This window comes from Schistocerca piceifrons, chromosome X (assembly GCF_021461385.2).
Source record: "Schistocerca piceifrons isolate TAMUIC-IGC-003096 chromosome X, iqSchPice1.1, whole genome shotgun sequence".
NCBI lineage: Eukaryota > Metazoa > Arthropoda > Insecta > Orthoptera > Acrididae > Schistocerca > Schistocerca piceifrons.
In genome coordinates, this window is record NC_060149.1 from 767,507,561 (window position 1) to 767,525,224 (window position 17,664).

The 17,664-nt window shown below is 44.0% G+C and overlaps 1 protein-coding gene across 2 annotated transcripts in view; it reads right to left on the reverse strand.

Annotated features, from left to right (window-relative positions):
- LOC124721299 (excitatory amino acid transporter 1) overlaps positions 1–12,611 on the reverse strand; it is a 700,822-nt gene extending 688,211 nt beyond the window's left edge. For both annotated transcript variants that reach the window (XM_047246208.1, XM_047246207.1), the window contains exon 1: positions 12,559–12,611. In XM_047246208.1, the coding sequence (XP_047102164.1) occupies positions 12,559–12,587 (29 nt within the window). In that variant the 5' untranslated portion in view covers positions 12,588–12,611. The remainder of the gene's footprint in view (positions 1–12,558) is intronic.
- Positions 12,612–17,664: the final 5,053 nt, after the last annotated feature.

The following is a 17,664-nucleotide window of genomic DNA, read 5'->3' on the forward strand; positions in this document are numbered from 1 at the left end:
CGTGAGAGAGCAGAATGGGGCGCACGCGGAACTCACGGACTTCGAACGCGGTCAGGTGATTGGGTGTCACTTGTGTCATACGTCTGTACGCGAGATTTCCACACTTCTAAACATCCCTAGGTCCACTGTTTCCGATGTGATAGTGAAGTGGAAACGTGAAGGGGCACTTACAGCACAAAAGCGTACAGGCTGACCTCATCTGTTGGCTGACAAAGATTGCCGACAGTTGAAGAAGACAGTAATGTGTAATAGGCAGACATCTATCCAGACCATCACACAGGAATTCCAAACTGCATCAGGATCCACAGCAAGTACTATGACAGCTAGGCGGGAAGTGAGTAAACTTGGATTTCATGGTCGAGTGGCTGCTCATAAGGCACACATCACGCCAGTAAATGCCAAGCGACGCCTTGCTTGGTGTGGGGAGGGTAAACATTGAACGATTGAACTGCGGAAAAACTTTTGTGGAGTGACGAATCACGGTACACAATGAGGCGATCTGATGGCAGGGAGTGGGTATGGCGAATGCCCGATGAACGCCATTTGCCATAGTGTGTAGTGCCAACAGCAAATTCGGAGGCCGTGGTGGTATGGTGTGCTCGTGTTTTTCATTAGGGGGGGGGGGGGGCAGCTTGCACCCCTTGTTGTTTTGCGTGGCACTATCACAGCACAAGCCTACATTGATGTTTTAAGCATCTTTAAGAGCAATTCAGGGATGGCGATTGCATCTTTCAACATGACTGAGCACCTGTTCATAACGTACGGCCTATGGCGAAGTAGTTACACGACAATAACATCCCTGTAATGGGCTGGCCAGCACAAAGTCCTGACCTGAATCCTATAGAACACCTTCGGGATGTTTTGGAACGTCTACTTCGTGTCAGCCCTCACCGACCGACATCGACACCTCTCCTCAGTGCAGCACTCCGTCAAGAATGGGCTGCCATTCCCCAGCACCTTATTGAACGTATGCCTGCGAGAGTGGAAGTTGTCGTCAAGGCTAAGGGTGGCCCAATACCATACTGAATTCCAGCATTACCAACAGAGGGCTCCATGAACTTGTAAGTCATTTTCAGCCAGGTGTCCGGATATTTTTGATCACAATGTAGTTTATGCCAGAGGTGATTATGTGATTTTTGGGGGTGTTTCAGTATCATGAATTGGGCCCAATCACTCAGGTTACCGAGAACATGAACCAGGATATTTATTTCAACGTTCTCAGCGACCAAGTGTCACCCTGTCTTTTACATCTTCATGAAGAATATGCTGCTGAACTCTAGATTTCCAAGAGGAGAATAACAGTATTCACAGGTCTGCACGCATACGTTCCTGGTTTGATGAATTCTCAAGGATCCTAATTACTTCTGCTGGTCCTCTAAATCACCCTTTCTTAATCCTACAGAAAATGGCTGGGACTACACGGCACAGCGGGTGAATCTTAGGATTCAATATCCACGCAGCCTGGTAACTGCACGGAATCTAATCATCAATTAACTACTGCAGCTGGATATGGCGCACCTGAGGAGACTTGTGAACTCTCTTTCCCGCCGAAATGAAACCATTATCAAGACTATAAGCGGCGTTTCACGACGTTAGCGTGATGTCTGGAGCGGGTAATTAATTTACTATCTGTTGTGCTCATTCAAAAGACTACGCCAAAATTTTATTTGTGGCAAGCGGTATTCGTAGCGTATCACTACACAGCTCTATATACCGTAGTGAAGGGATCAATTAGTCAGTAACAGTGAATGTTCCAGTGTGATGGGGAAAAACAATTAATTTGTTCTCTGTACATCGCCAGGAGGAAGATACATGTCACCTACAGGAAAATGGAAGAGAACTTTGGAGAAAAGAGAACCACCTATATCAATATCAAGAGCTCAGATTGAAAACCAGTCCTGAGCAAAGAATGGAAAGCAGAAATGTGTAAGAAGCATATAGAGGGTCTATACAAGGGAGATGTATTTGAGGGCAATATTATGGAAATGATAGAGGACGTAGATCAGACGGGAGATATACACTGAAAGACCTAAGTCGAATCAAGGCACTAGGAGTAGACAACACTCCGTTAGAAGTACCAATAGCCGTATGAGAGCCAGCCATGATAAAACTCTTCCATCTGGTGACCAAGATGTGTGAGACAGGCGAAATACCCTCACACTTCAAGAACAATATAATAATTCCTTCCAAAGAAAGAAGGACCTGGCAGGTGTAAAAATTACCGAACTGTCAGTTTAATAAGTCACGGTTACAAAATGCTAACACGAATGTTTTTACAGCAGAATGGCTGCGCTGAGTGGCCGCACGGTTACAGGCGCCATGTCACAGATTGCGCGGCCCCTCCTGCCGGAGGTTCGAGTCCTCCCTTTAGCATGGGTGTGTGTGTTGTTATCAGGATAAGTTAGTTTAAATAGTGTGTAAGTCTAGGGACCGATGACCTCAGCAGTTTGGTCCCTTAGGAATTCAAACACATTTGAACAGTAGAATTTGAACTGGTAGAAGCCAACCTCGGGGAAGATCAGTTTGGATCCCGGAGAAATGTAAGAACACGCAAGGCAGTACTGACCCTAAGGCTTCCCCTAGAAGGTACATTAACGAAAGGCAAACCTACTTTTATAGAATCTGCAGACTCAGAGGAAGCTTTTGACAATGTTGACTGGAATACTCTCTTTCAAATTTTAAAGGTGGGATGGGTAAATGGCTCTGAGCACTATCGGACTTAACATCTGTGGTCATCAGTCCCCTAGAACTTAGAACTACTTAAACCTAACTAACCTAAGGACATCACACTCATCCATGCCCGAGGCAGGATTCTAACCTGCGACCTTAGCAGTCGCGCGGTTCCGGCCTGAGGCGCCTAGAACCGCTCGGCCACCGCGGCCGGCTGAGGGGTAAAATACGGGGAGCGAAAGGCTATTTACAATTTGAACAGAAACCAGATAGCAGTTGTAAGAGTCGATGGCCATGAAAGGGTAGCAGTGGTTGAGAAGAGAGTTAGACAGGGTTGTAGCCTATCCCCGATGTTGTTCAATCTGTATATTCAGCCAGCAGTGAAGAAAACCAAAGAGAACTTTGGAGTAGGAATCAAAGTCCAGGGAGAAGAAATAAAAACTTTCAGGTTTGCCGATGACTTTGTAACTCTGTCAGGGAAATTAAAGGACTTGGTAACTTGGTAAAGCAGTTGAATGGTATGGACAGTGTCTTGAAAGGAGGATATAAGATGAATATCAACATAAGCAAAACGAGGATAATTGAATGTAATCGAATTAAATCAGGTGATGCTAACGGAATTAGATTAGGAAATGATACATTTAAAGTAGTGGATGAGTTTTGCTATTTGTGTAAGAAAAGCTTTTCTGAAGAACAGGAATTTGTTAACATCGATTATAGATTTAAGGGTCAGGAAGTCTTCTCTGAAAGTATTTGTATGGAAGTGGAAAGGGATGATAAACAGTTTAAACAAGAAGAGAATAGAAGCTTTTGAAATGAGGTGCTATAGAAGAATACTGAAGATCAGATGAGTAGATCATCTAACTAATGAGGGGGTACTGAACAGAACTGGGGAGAAAAGAAATTTGTGGGACAACCTGACTAGATGAAGGGATCTGTTGGTAGGACACATTCTGAGACATCAATGGATCACCAGTTTAGTACTGGACGAAAGAGGGGTGGGGGTAGAAATTTTAGAGGGAGACCAAGAGGTAAATACATTAAGCATATTCAGAAGAATGCAGGTTGCAGTAGTTACTTGCAGATGAAGAGGCTTCACCGGATAGAGTAACGTGGAGAGCTGTATCAAACCAGTCTCCGGACTGAAGGCCACAACAACCACAACAACAACAACAACAACGGCCTCCATCTTCCGATAGATCATGGGACGACAGTTGAATTTTGTACATTTATGACAAAATATGCGAGCAAATTTCCTATATTCAGTTGCCTGAAGATGGTGTATCCTAGCAACGAAATCGATTGCAAATAACGGAAGACTTATAACTTGAGCTGAAGGTGTCATCTCTTATACACGTAGAAATAATTTGAAACAGCTACAAAGAGATAGGGCGTGAGAGCTATAGAAGGATCTCGCCTCGATTTCGCAAATCGGTCAACGTGTGAAGTGTTTGAGGGTACCGTAGTTAACCTGTATCGAGGATCGTGTAAACACAATAAACCAACCCGTCGTTATCACGTCTCTGGAAGATAGCAGGAGGTTAGCAACTGAGGTGTGCGCCATTATTGGTGAGTAGTATACCTAGCCCTGCAAGGCAGCTGAAAAAACAGTGGTCAGCCCATAAAACCTATATTGATGACCATTCACCGCACACAAGCTCATAAGGAGTCCAAGTACACTGATGGGCCAAAATATTGTGACCACCTGCTTAACAGCGGGTTATTCTCACTTTTGGAACGCAATGCAGGAGCGATCCTGCTTGGCATGTATTCTACACGCTCTTGGTATATTTCCAGAGGTACGTCTACGTACAATTACCGTGGATTAGGGACCAGTGGTTTGCAGGCGCGGAGTCGTCGGCCGATAGTATCGAGATGTTTTCCATCGGGTTCAGATCAGGTGAATAATTTGGTGGCCAAGACCTCAAGTTGAGTTCATCAAATTGCTCAAACCACTGTAGTGACATGAACAGTAATCCTGCTAGGGGATACCATCGCCATCGGGGAAAACACCAAGTACAAGGAAAGCAGGTGGTCTGCAATAAGGTTCACGTAGCCCTCGATTCCTACTACTGGTAACATGGAAGCTCAGGTGTATGCCCCCCCTCATAGCATAATAGTGGCCCCAACGGCCTGCGTCCCATGCAGCATATTTAGAGCAGTTGCTAGACTGGATGACAGCGTACCAGGTTAGTCCCATCGACCTGGTGTAACAAGAAACGCGATTAATCCGACCAGGTGACATGTTTACATTGATCCGCGTTCGATTTTGTTGATCCCGTGCCCAGTGGAAGCGTAAATGTGATGTCGCTGGGTGAACGTGGCAACACCTGCTGCAGAGCAAAATGTTCAAATGTGTGTGAATTCCTAAGGGACCAAACTGCTAAGGTCATCTGTCCCTAGACTTACACAAACTAACTTAAGCTAAGAACAGCACACACACCCATGCCCGAGGGAGCACTCGAAACTCCGGCGGGAGGGGCCACTCGATCCCTGACATGGCGCCTCAAGCCAGGCGGCCACACCGCTCGGCTGCTGCAGAGCCCCATGTTGAAAAACGTCCGCTGAGCAGTGTGATTTGAAGTATTTCAGCATTGTACTCCGTCGCCATATGTGCCACAGTTTACCGTCTCTCCTCCTTCACAGCCTCCGACTTCCATGTTCTGTAATGAGGCGTGGACGGCCAACATCATGTCTCCTATTCGTGGTTTCACATTTCTTCAACCACATTCTCATTCCCAGACGCTGGGCCACAACTACCCGCCCTTTGTCAAAATCTCTTACGTAAAATCTCTCGTCAAAATCCCCATCCGCGGCCCCTGTCGTCATTAGAACGATTCTTCATCCTCGTCCACACCACTTGTATACACTCTAAGACAAAAATAAAGCCGCACACCACGAAGGAATTCTCGGAATGGTACGGCAATCAGTAGATGTGATGTGCGTGTATAGACAAACAAATGATTACAGTTTCATAAAAAATTGAAAGATTTATTCGAGAGAAAGAGCTGCACAAACTGAGAAAGTCATTAACATGCTGATCCAGATCTGGCCCTTACGCAAGCAGTTTTTCGGCTTGGCACTGATTGACACAGTTGTTGGATGCGCTCCTGAGGGATATCGTGCTAAATTCTGTTAAGTGGGGTAGGACGTCAAACGGGACGACTTGGAACAGGAGGGACACCCCAGGAATGTTTAATTTCCACTGTCTATACTTTTAAAAATAAATTCATAAAACTTTGTCAGAATGACAAGAAAGGATTCAGGATTTACACTTATAGTGGTGTAAGTTCAAAAATATAAGAAAATAATTTATTTTTTTTACATTTGTATTTCACCTTTTTTCACTTACCATTGGCTGCATTTGTTGCTATAGGTACGCTTTTCTTCATAAGTAAGGGAGATACTTCGATGAATTTTGCACAGCATACAAACCATACTTACAGGTGTATGAAACTCTAGAATTTTCTAAATCTATTAAAAACTGTGGTAAAAATTGAGATAATTAACTATAAAATTTGAGTTTTTTCTACACATGAAGTTTAAAATGTAACAGCACATTCATTTTTTCAAAAATTAAATAATTTCTAAAGTTTCATACACCTGTAGGTATGGTTTGTACGCTGTGCAAAATTCATCGAAGAATCTCTCTTACTTATGAAGAAACGTGTACCTATAGCAACAAACGCAGCCAATAGAAGTGAAAAAATGATGAAACTTCACGTGTAAAAACAATTTATTTGTTATTTTTTTGAACTTCCACTGCTATTATTGTGAATCCTTAATCCTTCCTGGTCATGCTGACAAAGTTTTGTGAATTCATTGGTAAAATTATAGACAGTGGAAATTAAAATGTCCTGTGGTGTCTCTCCTGCTCCAAGACGACCCGTTTGACGTCCTACCCCCCTTAAACTGACGCGTTATATCGTAAAAATCCTAAGCTGGTTTGAAAGACTCTGTCCATAATACTCTAAACGTCGTGAATTACGGAGATATCGAGCGACCTTGCTGCCAAGGACAAAGACAAGCAATGGAAAGTCTCGGCGTGTGCTGGAGGGCATTATCCAATTGAAACGTAAGCCCAAGACGGCTTGCTGTGAATGGGAAAAAACGAGGCATAGAATATCGTCGATGTACCGCTGTGCTGTAAGGGAGTCGCGGATGGCAACCATAAGGTTCCTGCTATGAAGAGAAATGGCACCCCGGACAATCATTTCTGGTTGTCGGGCCGTATAGCGGACGGCAGTGGATTGGTATCCCGCCGCTGTCCAGGCGTCTGCAGGCATGTCTTCGCTGGTGATCAGGGCTCTGTTTGAAGCGGAACTCATCACTAAAGCCAATTCTCCTCCCATTAACGAGATACCGGGCCGAAAGGGTGTCTGGAGATGCCCCAGGCAGCATGGAGACACCACCCTTACTGTCGCCCGACATATGCCCGGCAAACAGTAGTATGGTCTTTAATGACATTTCTTTTCATAGCAGGACCTCTTTGGTTGTCATCCGCGACACCCTTACGGCACAGCGGTACGTGGACGATATTCTACACTCAATTTTGTTGCATTTCATGGCAAGCTATTTTCGACCTACATTTCAACGACGTTATGCCCATTCGCACACAGCGAGAGTTTCTGTTGCTTGCCACACCCTACACTGGCCGGTAAGGTCAACAGATCTCTCCCCGATTGAGAACGGTTGGAACATGAAGGTGGTATGATATCCCTCTGGAGGACATCCAAAAACCCTATCAATCAAGACCAAGTCGAAAAACTGCTCGCATAAGGGCCAGGGGTGGACCACGGCGTTACTGACTTTCTCAATTTGTGAAAGTCTTTGTCTCGAATTAATGATCATTTTTTCTGATATTGTGACCATTTATTTGTATGTAAAGTACTTGCGTCCCATTCAGATAATTCCCTCGTGGTGCGTCGTCTTTTTTTGTTTAGAGCTTAATGTATTGACTCGTCAGTGTGTATTTGCGTGGTATACCAATTACACCGTTACCTGCAGGAAATATGGGCAGTTTACCTGACTCGCCACAACTTTACTAGTCTCCTACATGAACGGGTGAGTTCGCATTTGGTGTTATCCCTGGAGGCTATGGATCCATCATACATGTTATTTACATGCAGACAGGGAGCGGAATGGTGTTTCCCACATTTAAAAGTAGAGAACTTGCACTTCTGCTTGCCACAGAGAAAGGCACTACTCGCTGCGAATTAGATTCATAGAGTAATGTGGCACATTTCGCGTCTTGCAAAACAGCACTGTTCCCAGTCATCACACTGAACGAGGTGGCTCACTGCTGAAAGCAGTTGGCTCGCATTCACGAGGCGGGGGCTTTCAGTCCCCGTCAAGCCATTCTGATTTATGATTTCCACGATTTTCTCCCTTCAAAAGGTTTCTACGGGCTCCTCTGCCCTCGTTCATTTGGATCAGTTTATCCCAATCTTATGTCCTCCTTTCTGGCAACTTAGGCAGCAACCTTCCTGTTCAATCATCCATCCTACCTTTTCACCAAAGATACCACATACTTTGTATTTTAATACAAGGCAAGTACTCCTCTTCACACTCCTATCCTGCAGACATAGCTTACAACACCTTCCAGTATGCTGACGATACTCTGCGTTTCAGAAATCGCACCCATTTCTTCAGCGCCAACTTCTAGAGAGCACTCCAGTTCAAATTTTCACTGTCGAAACGAACCATCGGCCTTTTTCGTCTCCGTAACTTCTATCTTTCAGTTTTCATTCGTTCTATCCAATGCTCTAAAATACTTAAGATACACTCTCGATTGTAAGCTGACATCGAGCTGTAAGCCCACGTAGATTACAACTACTAACCGGCCAAATATGGGGTTTCCATTTCTCCACCTTCCTCCATACCCATAGAGCCTGGAAAGGACCCATTCTCGTCTGATCAAATGTCGTCCGATCGCCCTCTCCGCTAAAATTACATCACGTCGTTCAAATCCTTAAACATCACACACCTTGTGTAACACTCCGCATCCCTTCCCCCTCCCCAATACTTGTTCATGAATTGCCTAACCTGCTGAACCACATTAAGTATTTGCTGCAGTTCTACAGGTTTCGCTGGATCACTGCCAACAACCCCATCATTCTATCCCCAATTTCTAATGCTTACACGATACTGTACCTATACCAGTCATACCCCTCCCCTTCCTGTACAACACCCACATACACTTCTTTTCTTCTCCCAACGCACTTTTAGGCAATCCACACTTGAAGACCAGAAATCCACCTTAGCACCTCCTTTTCCATAACATGTAACCCACTTATGACCTACCTACCTACCTGCTCTTCCTGCCGTTTTCCTTCCTCCCCATTAACAACGCCTTGCTTCCGACCAGTTACACTTGTTCCCAGCTCTCACTTCTGCCTAATGATGAACCCTTCACATCACATCCCAGTCCGCGAATTCCAATGACACTCCACACCACACACGTTCTTGATCTTCCCTCCCACTGATCATCCATTGCAAGTACAAGTTCTTCTGACAACTTCAGCGTTTTGTCTACCACTTTCGCCTCAATTGTTCATCAGTATCGCTTTAAAAACTACAACAGTGACATAATTCAGATTTTCTTAATTTGTAGTTTTTATACCAATTAAATATCTGTATTTTTAACTACAGTTTATTTATTTTCTTTTTAATTTTTTTTGGACAAAGAGCGGAAACTTCTAGTAGCGACTAAAGTCCCTCACTCGTGAGTTGTGAGGCAATAACATAACAAGGTAATGCAAACGAATAGCAAGCAAGGCATTAGTGAGAAAACGCTTTGTGCGTGAAAGAGCCTGTTGCATTGTTCAGGTTTTCGGGTCAGATGTTTAAATAAGCAAATTCTTGTTACTTGGTAAGAGCAAAATAGTATTTATCGTCCTTTATACGCAGAATGAAATGTTCCAAAGAAGTTCGCCTTTTATTCGTATATTTGAGTGTCCATGCTGTAGTTGAGAACTACGCCTGGTATAAACATTCTGGTGTTCTGTAATCGTGACAAAAGTGATCTATCGCAATGCTGATTCCGATTTTATTTTCCTTCACATAACTAGCCTCTTATATCCAGTTTTCATCTAAACAATTTCATATACAGAAGGTTTCAGTGGAATCTCTACGTAGTAATTAGATATTGATAGCTCTCTTCTTACCGATTAAGGTCGCCACAACCCTCCAAGTTATAGCCATGAGAAACATGTGACCATCGAGTTGTTGAGATTTGCACTACGTTTTAAATTTCTCTATTCCACATTCCACTTACTTCAATTATTTATAAATATTTTGGGTACTTAATCTGGACATACTAAATCTTTTGCACCAGATCAGATACCAAAGAGTTATACAAGATTGCTAGTAAGTTGGAGGAAAAGAAAACAAGAATGGAACTGCGACTCGAGAAACATGCTTTAGAATTTAGGTAATTAATAACGAGATATTGCAGCAATATACATTCAGAAGCTTTATGGGAAATCGAGCTACGTCATTTTCAAATATAAGGCATTGGTTTATTTCCGATGGATGAGAAATGTGTATGTTCTCTCATGCTACGGAGCGTATCATTCCGTAGCCGAGTCGAGAACGTCTGATGTAGATGCTTATTTTGCGAAAGGAACTGGGAATAATTCAGAATGTCTCCTGAATGTTGCAGTAGAAATCCTACGTTTCACTGTATGACCACGACAGAGCTCCAAGACCATAACCAGTAGAACTCTAAAGATGCTATTCTTGCTCGGAAACGTGCAGATGGCTAGTACAGGTAGATATCTAGTTAAAAGTCTAACATCATCACCTTCCTCGCTTTTCTAACTGGCAATCATGCACGCCTGGAACGAGAGGGTGTTTATCATTTTGGAGGAAAGATGTCGTGGTCGCGTTGTGGCTGTGAGCTCGAAGATAGCTGCGGCACACCACATCATTATAAGTACATCTCTCTTTTCCAACCAATGAACCTAAAAGACGCCATTTCCCTAAATCCCACATTCATTTTCCTTCTAATAATTTCATTTTATTCACCTATTCTACTCGTAGTTGTTTGTTACCCTTAAAGGAGTTGCCACCATTCGACACACTATGATACAAGGGCCACTCCAAAAGAAATGCACACTATTTTTGTAAAAATGCAGTTTTCATTCAGCATGTGTGAATGTTTTACAGTGTGTAGATAAATCCTTCCCGCTTGTTTTCAAACTTAGTTCAACCTGTTCCCGTGAGTGGTATCGTCACAGCATGTCTTCAAGATGGCTGGTACACTTGACGTTCGTCAGAAGCAACGGGAAAACGAGACAGTGGGAAACATCCACAAGAGGTTGAAAATGGTGTATGGAGATGCTGCTGTCGATCGCAGTACAGTTAGTCGGTGGGCAAGCAGGTTACATATGAAAGCGGGCACGAAAATATTGAGGATTGTCCTCGCAGCGGCAGGCCTCGTACTGCACACACTCCGGACAATGTGAAGAGAGTTAACGAAATGGTGACTGCTGACAGACGCATCACAGTGAACGAATTGTCACGCTACGTTTGGATAGGGGAAGGAAGTGTTTGCAGAATACTGAAGGTGTTGGCGTTAAAAAATGTTTGTGCCATGTGGGTTCCCAGGATGTTGACAGTGGCTCACAAAGAAACAAGAAAAACAGTATGCAGCGAACTTTTGAAACAGTACGAGAATGGTGGAGATGAATTACTTGGAAGAATTGTGACAGGTCATGAAACATGGCTCTATCATTTTTCACCAAAGACGAAGCGGCAATCAATAGAGTGGCATCATGGAGATATGCAGATTCATCAAAAAAAAAAAAAAATTCAAAACCGCACCTTCTGCTGGAAAAGTTATGGCTACGCTGTTTTTCGATGCCGAAGGACTCTTGCTTATGGACATCATGCCAAGTGGAACCACCATAAATTGTGATGCATTTGTGACGACACTGAGCCGGCCGCGGTGGCCGAGCGGTTCTTGGCGCTACAGTCTGGAACCGCGCGACTGTTACGGTCGCAGGTTCGAATCCTGCCTCGGTCATGGATATGTGTGATGTCCTTAGGTTAGTTAGTTTTAAGTAGTTCTAAGGTCTAGGGGACTGATGACCTCAGAAGTTAATTCCTATAGTGCTCAGAGCCATTTGAACCATTTTTTTGACATCACTGAAAAAACTTCAAGCTCGACTGAGTCGAGGATGTTTTGCTGTTGCACGAAAATGCACGGCCACATGTCAGTCAAAAAGCCACGGAAGCGATCACAAAACTAGGATGGACAACACTGAAACACCCGCTTTACAGTCCAGACCTGGCTCCATGTGACTATCATCTCTTTGGGAAACTGAAAGTCTCTCTTCGTGGAACAAGGTTTGAAGATGATGACTCCCTTGTGCACGCTGCCAAACAGTGGCTCCTACAGGTTGGTCCAGAATTTTACCGTGCGGGTATACAGGCGCTGGTTCCAAGATGGCGTAAGGCAGTTGAGAGGGATGGAAATTATGTGGAGAAATGAAAATATTGTTCCTAAAGGACGTATCTACACACTGTAAAACTTTCAAACATGTAGAATAAAAGATGGATTAAAAAAAATAGCGCGCATTTCTTTTGGAGTGACCATCGTATTAACATTATTAGCAATACAGCATCAACACGACGACGGCCACTACTGATGCAATCACATCGAAGTGTTCTATTTTTCAATAAAGGCATCAACTTTTGTCGTTTTTAAACAATTCCTTACGCTATGTGGTCGGATAGCAGCGACAATGCTGTTTGTTGCCAGTGTGGCGTACGCTGTCATCCAATTAAGGGGGAAGCGCCGTAGCTAGCGACTTGTTGCGAGGGAAGCGGAGTGGCAGGCGCTCTGCGGTAGCGGCGGCGGCAGCAGCAACAGGTGAGACTTACGCCTCTGTGAGCGCGTCGGCGTTGTCCATGGCTGCAGGCTGAGCTTGCGGTGGCGCGGCCGCGACTGAGCCACCTCTGCGCAGCCCGCCGGTACATGCTGCCCCCCCCCCCCCTTCCTCCCGCGCACCTGCCCACCAGCCGCAGCAGCCAGATTGAGCCAATTGCGGCGCTTCCTGCCGCTGCTGCCCACGCCGCCGCTGTCTCCGCAGACTGGACTAGCCTCTCGCGAAGTAATTACCCCACCGCTGCCGCTACTGCTGCGCAGCCGATTTGCACTCGGCTACAGCCTGTTCGTGCCAGACCCGACAGCTTTACCATCTCGCTACTCGTTACCGAAGCAGAACAGGAATGCTCAATGCGAATTGGGATCGCGTTGCCCTATGAACGAACAACTGAACGATCGTATAGGCCGCATTTGGTTAGCACAACTTCTCTATAAACTGCACATAATACGCGCAGACTCTTCTAACAGAGCCGAACCGAGGGGATCGTATGCCCCTGGCCAAAATCCCCCCGCTCAAAAGTGCAGCTATCTACATAGATTTAGCAAATTTAGTAATTTTGTACAGGGCGTCCCCCATAAAACAAATAAACCTTACGCCCGAGATTGAAGTAACAATTAATTAACTAAAAAGAACTGCGAACAGTAATGTTGTTCAAATAACTTACGGGTTTGCTGCCGGGTGACGTCGTCGAACACCGCCGATATTTCGACAGGAACACACCCTGCCATTCTCAAGGCACAAATGCAAGGAAGAAAAAATGCGCAAGCAAATTTAATACCTCGGTTCACAGAGGAGAAACAAGGAAGACACCACACACAGAACAAGTGGCAACACAACCAAAGATAACCAACATCAGAAATACCGATAGTTACTATTAATCAACAGGTGAGGTAGCACTAATCCTGTCCCTCTGCGTTTTGATGAGAGACAGAGCCGGATTCCAAGCAGCATTTAAACAAAATCCACCATCTCTGTTAATAAGGTTGCTTGATAGTCTGATTTCAACAGCTTCCTCAATAACACTATCCCAATAGCTGGACGTGCAAGCCAGAATCTGCGTGTTGTTGTATTCCATAGGATGACCGGTGTCAAGGCAGTGTTCTGCAATAGCGGATTTGCTCGGCTGTTGTAAGCGTGTGTGACGCTTATGTTCAATACACCGGTCTTCCACAGTCCTGATTGTCGGACCAATATATGACATTCCACAACTACAAGGAATACGATAGACCCCAGCCTTACGCAAACCAAGATCATCTTTTACGGACGCCAACAGGGCCTTAATCTTAGAAGGTGGTCGAAATACACATTTCACGTCATATTTCCGCAAAATCTGGCCAATCCTGTTGGAAATGCTTCCTGCGTACGGACTGGCCGGATTTTGCGGAAATATGACGTGAAAAGTGTCTCATTTCCTAATCTAATGCCCTCAGCATCACCCGACTTAATTAGACTACATTCCATTATCCTCGTTCTGCTTTTCTTGATGTTCATCTTATATCCTCCTTTCAAGACACTGTCCATTCCGTTCAACTGCTCTTCCAGGTCCTTTGCTGTCTCTGAAAGAATTACAATGTCGTCGGCAAATCTCAAAGTTTTTATTTCTTCTCCAAATTTTTCTTTTGTTTCCTTTACTGATTGGTCAATATACAGCCTGAATATCGAAGATAGGCTACAACCCTGTCTCCCTCCCTTCTCAACCACTGCTTCCCCTTCGTGCTCCTCGACTCTTAAAACTGCCATTTGGTTTCTGTACAAATTGTAAATAGCCTTTGACCCCTGCCACCTTCAGAATTTGAAAGAGAATATTCCAGTCAACATCGTCAAAAGCTTTCTCTAAGTCTACAAATGCTAGAAACGCGGGTTTGCCTTTCCTTGATCTATCTTCTAAGATAATTCTTAGAGTCAGTATTGCCTCACGTGTTCCAACATTTCTACGGAATCCATACTGATCTTCCCCAAGGTCAGCTTCTACATGTTCATAAGAGATGCTGGAAGTCGTGGCATGGGCATCTTGGCAAGGCGACTTCCTCTCATGACGTTACCAGCAACACGCTGTAATTCTGCAGGCGTGATGTTAATTTCTCTAGTAATGTTCGAGGAGTGTGAACATTTACTTTGCGTTTTAATGTATCACATAAATAAAAATCACACTATGTTAAGCCTGGAGACTTAGGAGCCAGAGACAACTATGTCTTCAAGGGTCACATTGGTGATGTGGGCCATAAAATTTGATTACATACGTGAGCGATTGCTCCACCTTCTTGAAGCACTGCATACATCTTCTCTGCATCTGTTAATTGTGCATAGAAAGAGTCAAATATCTCTAGATATCTGGCACTGTTTAAGGTTTAACTGAAAATTATGGGGCCAATAACACGCATGCCAGACAATACACACCAAATTCCTGTCTCCTCTGAGTGGAGAGGTTCTTCACGCAGAATATGTGGGTTGTCCTGCACCCAGTGTCTGCAATTCTGGCAGTTTACATAACCTGACAGGAAGTAAAGCAAGGGGTCCAAGATACAGTTAGCAATTGATGTTAACAGCCGTATAGAATAATGAACTCTTTATTCCTGATCCTCAAATTTCAACTCTTTCACCACATTCGTACGATGGGCTTAGATTTAGCACACGATGACACGATGTACGAGATACACCAACCTGCTGCGATAACCTTACCAGTTTGTGAGGACTTCTCATTATGTCCATGCGAGTTCTGTCTATAGTTCCAGGCGTTCTCACTGGTATTCTGCTATTCCCCTGCACATTCTGAACGGATCGTACAGCCCTCCATTTCTTGTGCAGATCTTGAATAGTACAGGGCAGTTTCCTACCGGGATACTTCGCTTTAAACATTTCTTTACATTCCTTGAGGGAACCTGTCTTTATGTAACACTCCACAATATCAATTCACTGTTCTAATGCAACCTGCCCCTGTATGTAATAACTTAACAATACGAGCTTCTCACAACAACTGACGCACTAAGACACAGCTGCACTCAACTTTCCGATAATATGCAGTGTAGCCAACTTTCGAGACAGTGTTGCCACTTCACAAGCAATGCGACTAAAAACATAATTAACGGGTACGCGAGTCGTGCCGGTTTTTTGCGGGACTTCCTCTGTAATAAAAAGAAGGAAGCAAGTACCACCTTTCTGGCCACAGAAGGACCAATTGGGGCCGATGAACGCCGTGTCATCCTCAACCAACGGCGTTATCAAGATGCGTGGTCTCATCACACTGCTCTTCTGGCCGTCCCAGGGTTAGCAGACCTGATACCGCTACTACTCGTTCTAGTAGCTCCACAACTGTCATCATGAGGATGTGTTCAGCCGGTTCCATTTCTCCCACAAGGGAAAAATCCCTGCCAGTGCCGGGGATCGAACTCGGATCCGCTAGATAGCAGTCAGCAGCGCTGACTACTCAGCTAAGGAGGCGAACATAATTACAGTGAACCATTATTGACAAAATAACAAAAATGAGCTATATTGATGAAAATTTTTGCACTCAACAAATTAAAAATATCACTGTTGTAAATTAACTGCAAATTGTATAAAATATCGTGAAAAATTGAAAGTAAAACAAAATGCATGTTTTATTGTTTGTGGCGGCTAGTATATCTTATTTAGAACGTGTATAATGGTGCCAGAATGCGGGTGAGAAGCGGTATAGGGCTAACAGGCAAGCTCCTTGGCGTATGATGTAGTGTCACGTAGCTCCAACAAGGATGAGCTGTAAATGAGATTGGAAAGCTGGAGAAAAGCTTTGAAAGACAGAAAGATGAGAATCAATAGCACGAAAACAGATTAAATGTACCTTGGGGGTCAAGGGAAAGAAAATAGGACAAAACTTATAGAAAACCTAGAGCTTTAGCTAGTTTATTTAGTGTTTAGTGATGACATATCAGGTATGGCAATAGCTCGTAGAGCGCAGATATGATGGACAAACAGGAAAAGTTCGTCTGGTGTACCGTAAGATAGAAAAATAAAACTAAATCCCAAAGGAATGGTGTCTAAGTCAGTAGTGACATCTGCAATGCTCTGCAGAGCAGATGCATGAGCGTCAACTGACGTACTTAGTAAGGCAATGGATGTGCCGGGAATAAGAATGTTTTAAGAATAATTTCTGGCGTCACCATAGTCTACAGGATCAGAAACGAGAAAATAAGAGGCAACGTGAGAGTAACGAAAATATGAAAGAAGGTTCAAGAGAGAAGGCTGCAATAGTATGGACGCGTCATGAAATGGGACGACGCCTATGTTGGCAGGAGAATGGTAGAGATAGTAGCGGAAAGTGGCATTGGAAGAGGAGGACCAAGAAATAGATGGATGAAATGCGTACGCGAGGACTTGAGGGAGTAACACATAACGGAAAGTGAAGTTTGGGAGCGAGGAAAATCGAGAGCACTTGCCAAGAACGTAGACTCCGCATGAGTGGGAAACGACGAAGGAAAAGAAGATGGCATCTGTCTAACATTGGTTTAAGTATGACAAATTATTAATTGTGTATATTATTATTATTAAAAATCAAAAAAGTGACTATGATTAAGAGTTGAGATAATGTTCCTTGGCAGGAATTACGTTTTATTATAATCTACATTGCATATGCTTGGAATGCAAATTCGCTGGTTATTTCATTAACGTCAAGTTTAGAAACTGTGTCGTATAGTATAGGCAAGTTAGCTAAAGTTATCAATGTGATTTCACCCATAACCGGCCTTAAGTAGTTTTTTTATCACATTTAATTTGCTGGAAATGCGTTTACAAGATGATATAGTGACTGGCACTGTTGTAAGTATCCTAAGAGTTATATCCCCTCCACCTTGTTTGCTTGTTTCCGCCACCGTCACGTCTTGCTCCAGTCCGCAGTCGGCAGAAACCAGCTAAAATCGGTAGCCTTTAGTTTGTTTCAGCATACGTACACCGACCTTTGAGAAACAATGCCGCAGGGCAGTAGCAGCAAGAACTACTTTTTTGAACACGGCCAATCTGTGTAGGAGGAAGTTGTGTGAATCAAATTCAAATGGCTCCAAGCACTATGGGACTTAATGTCTGAGGTCATCAGTCCCCTAGAGACTTAGAAGCGCTTAAACCTAACTAA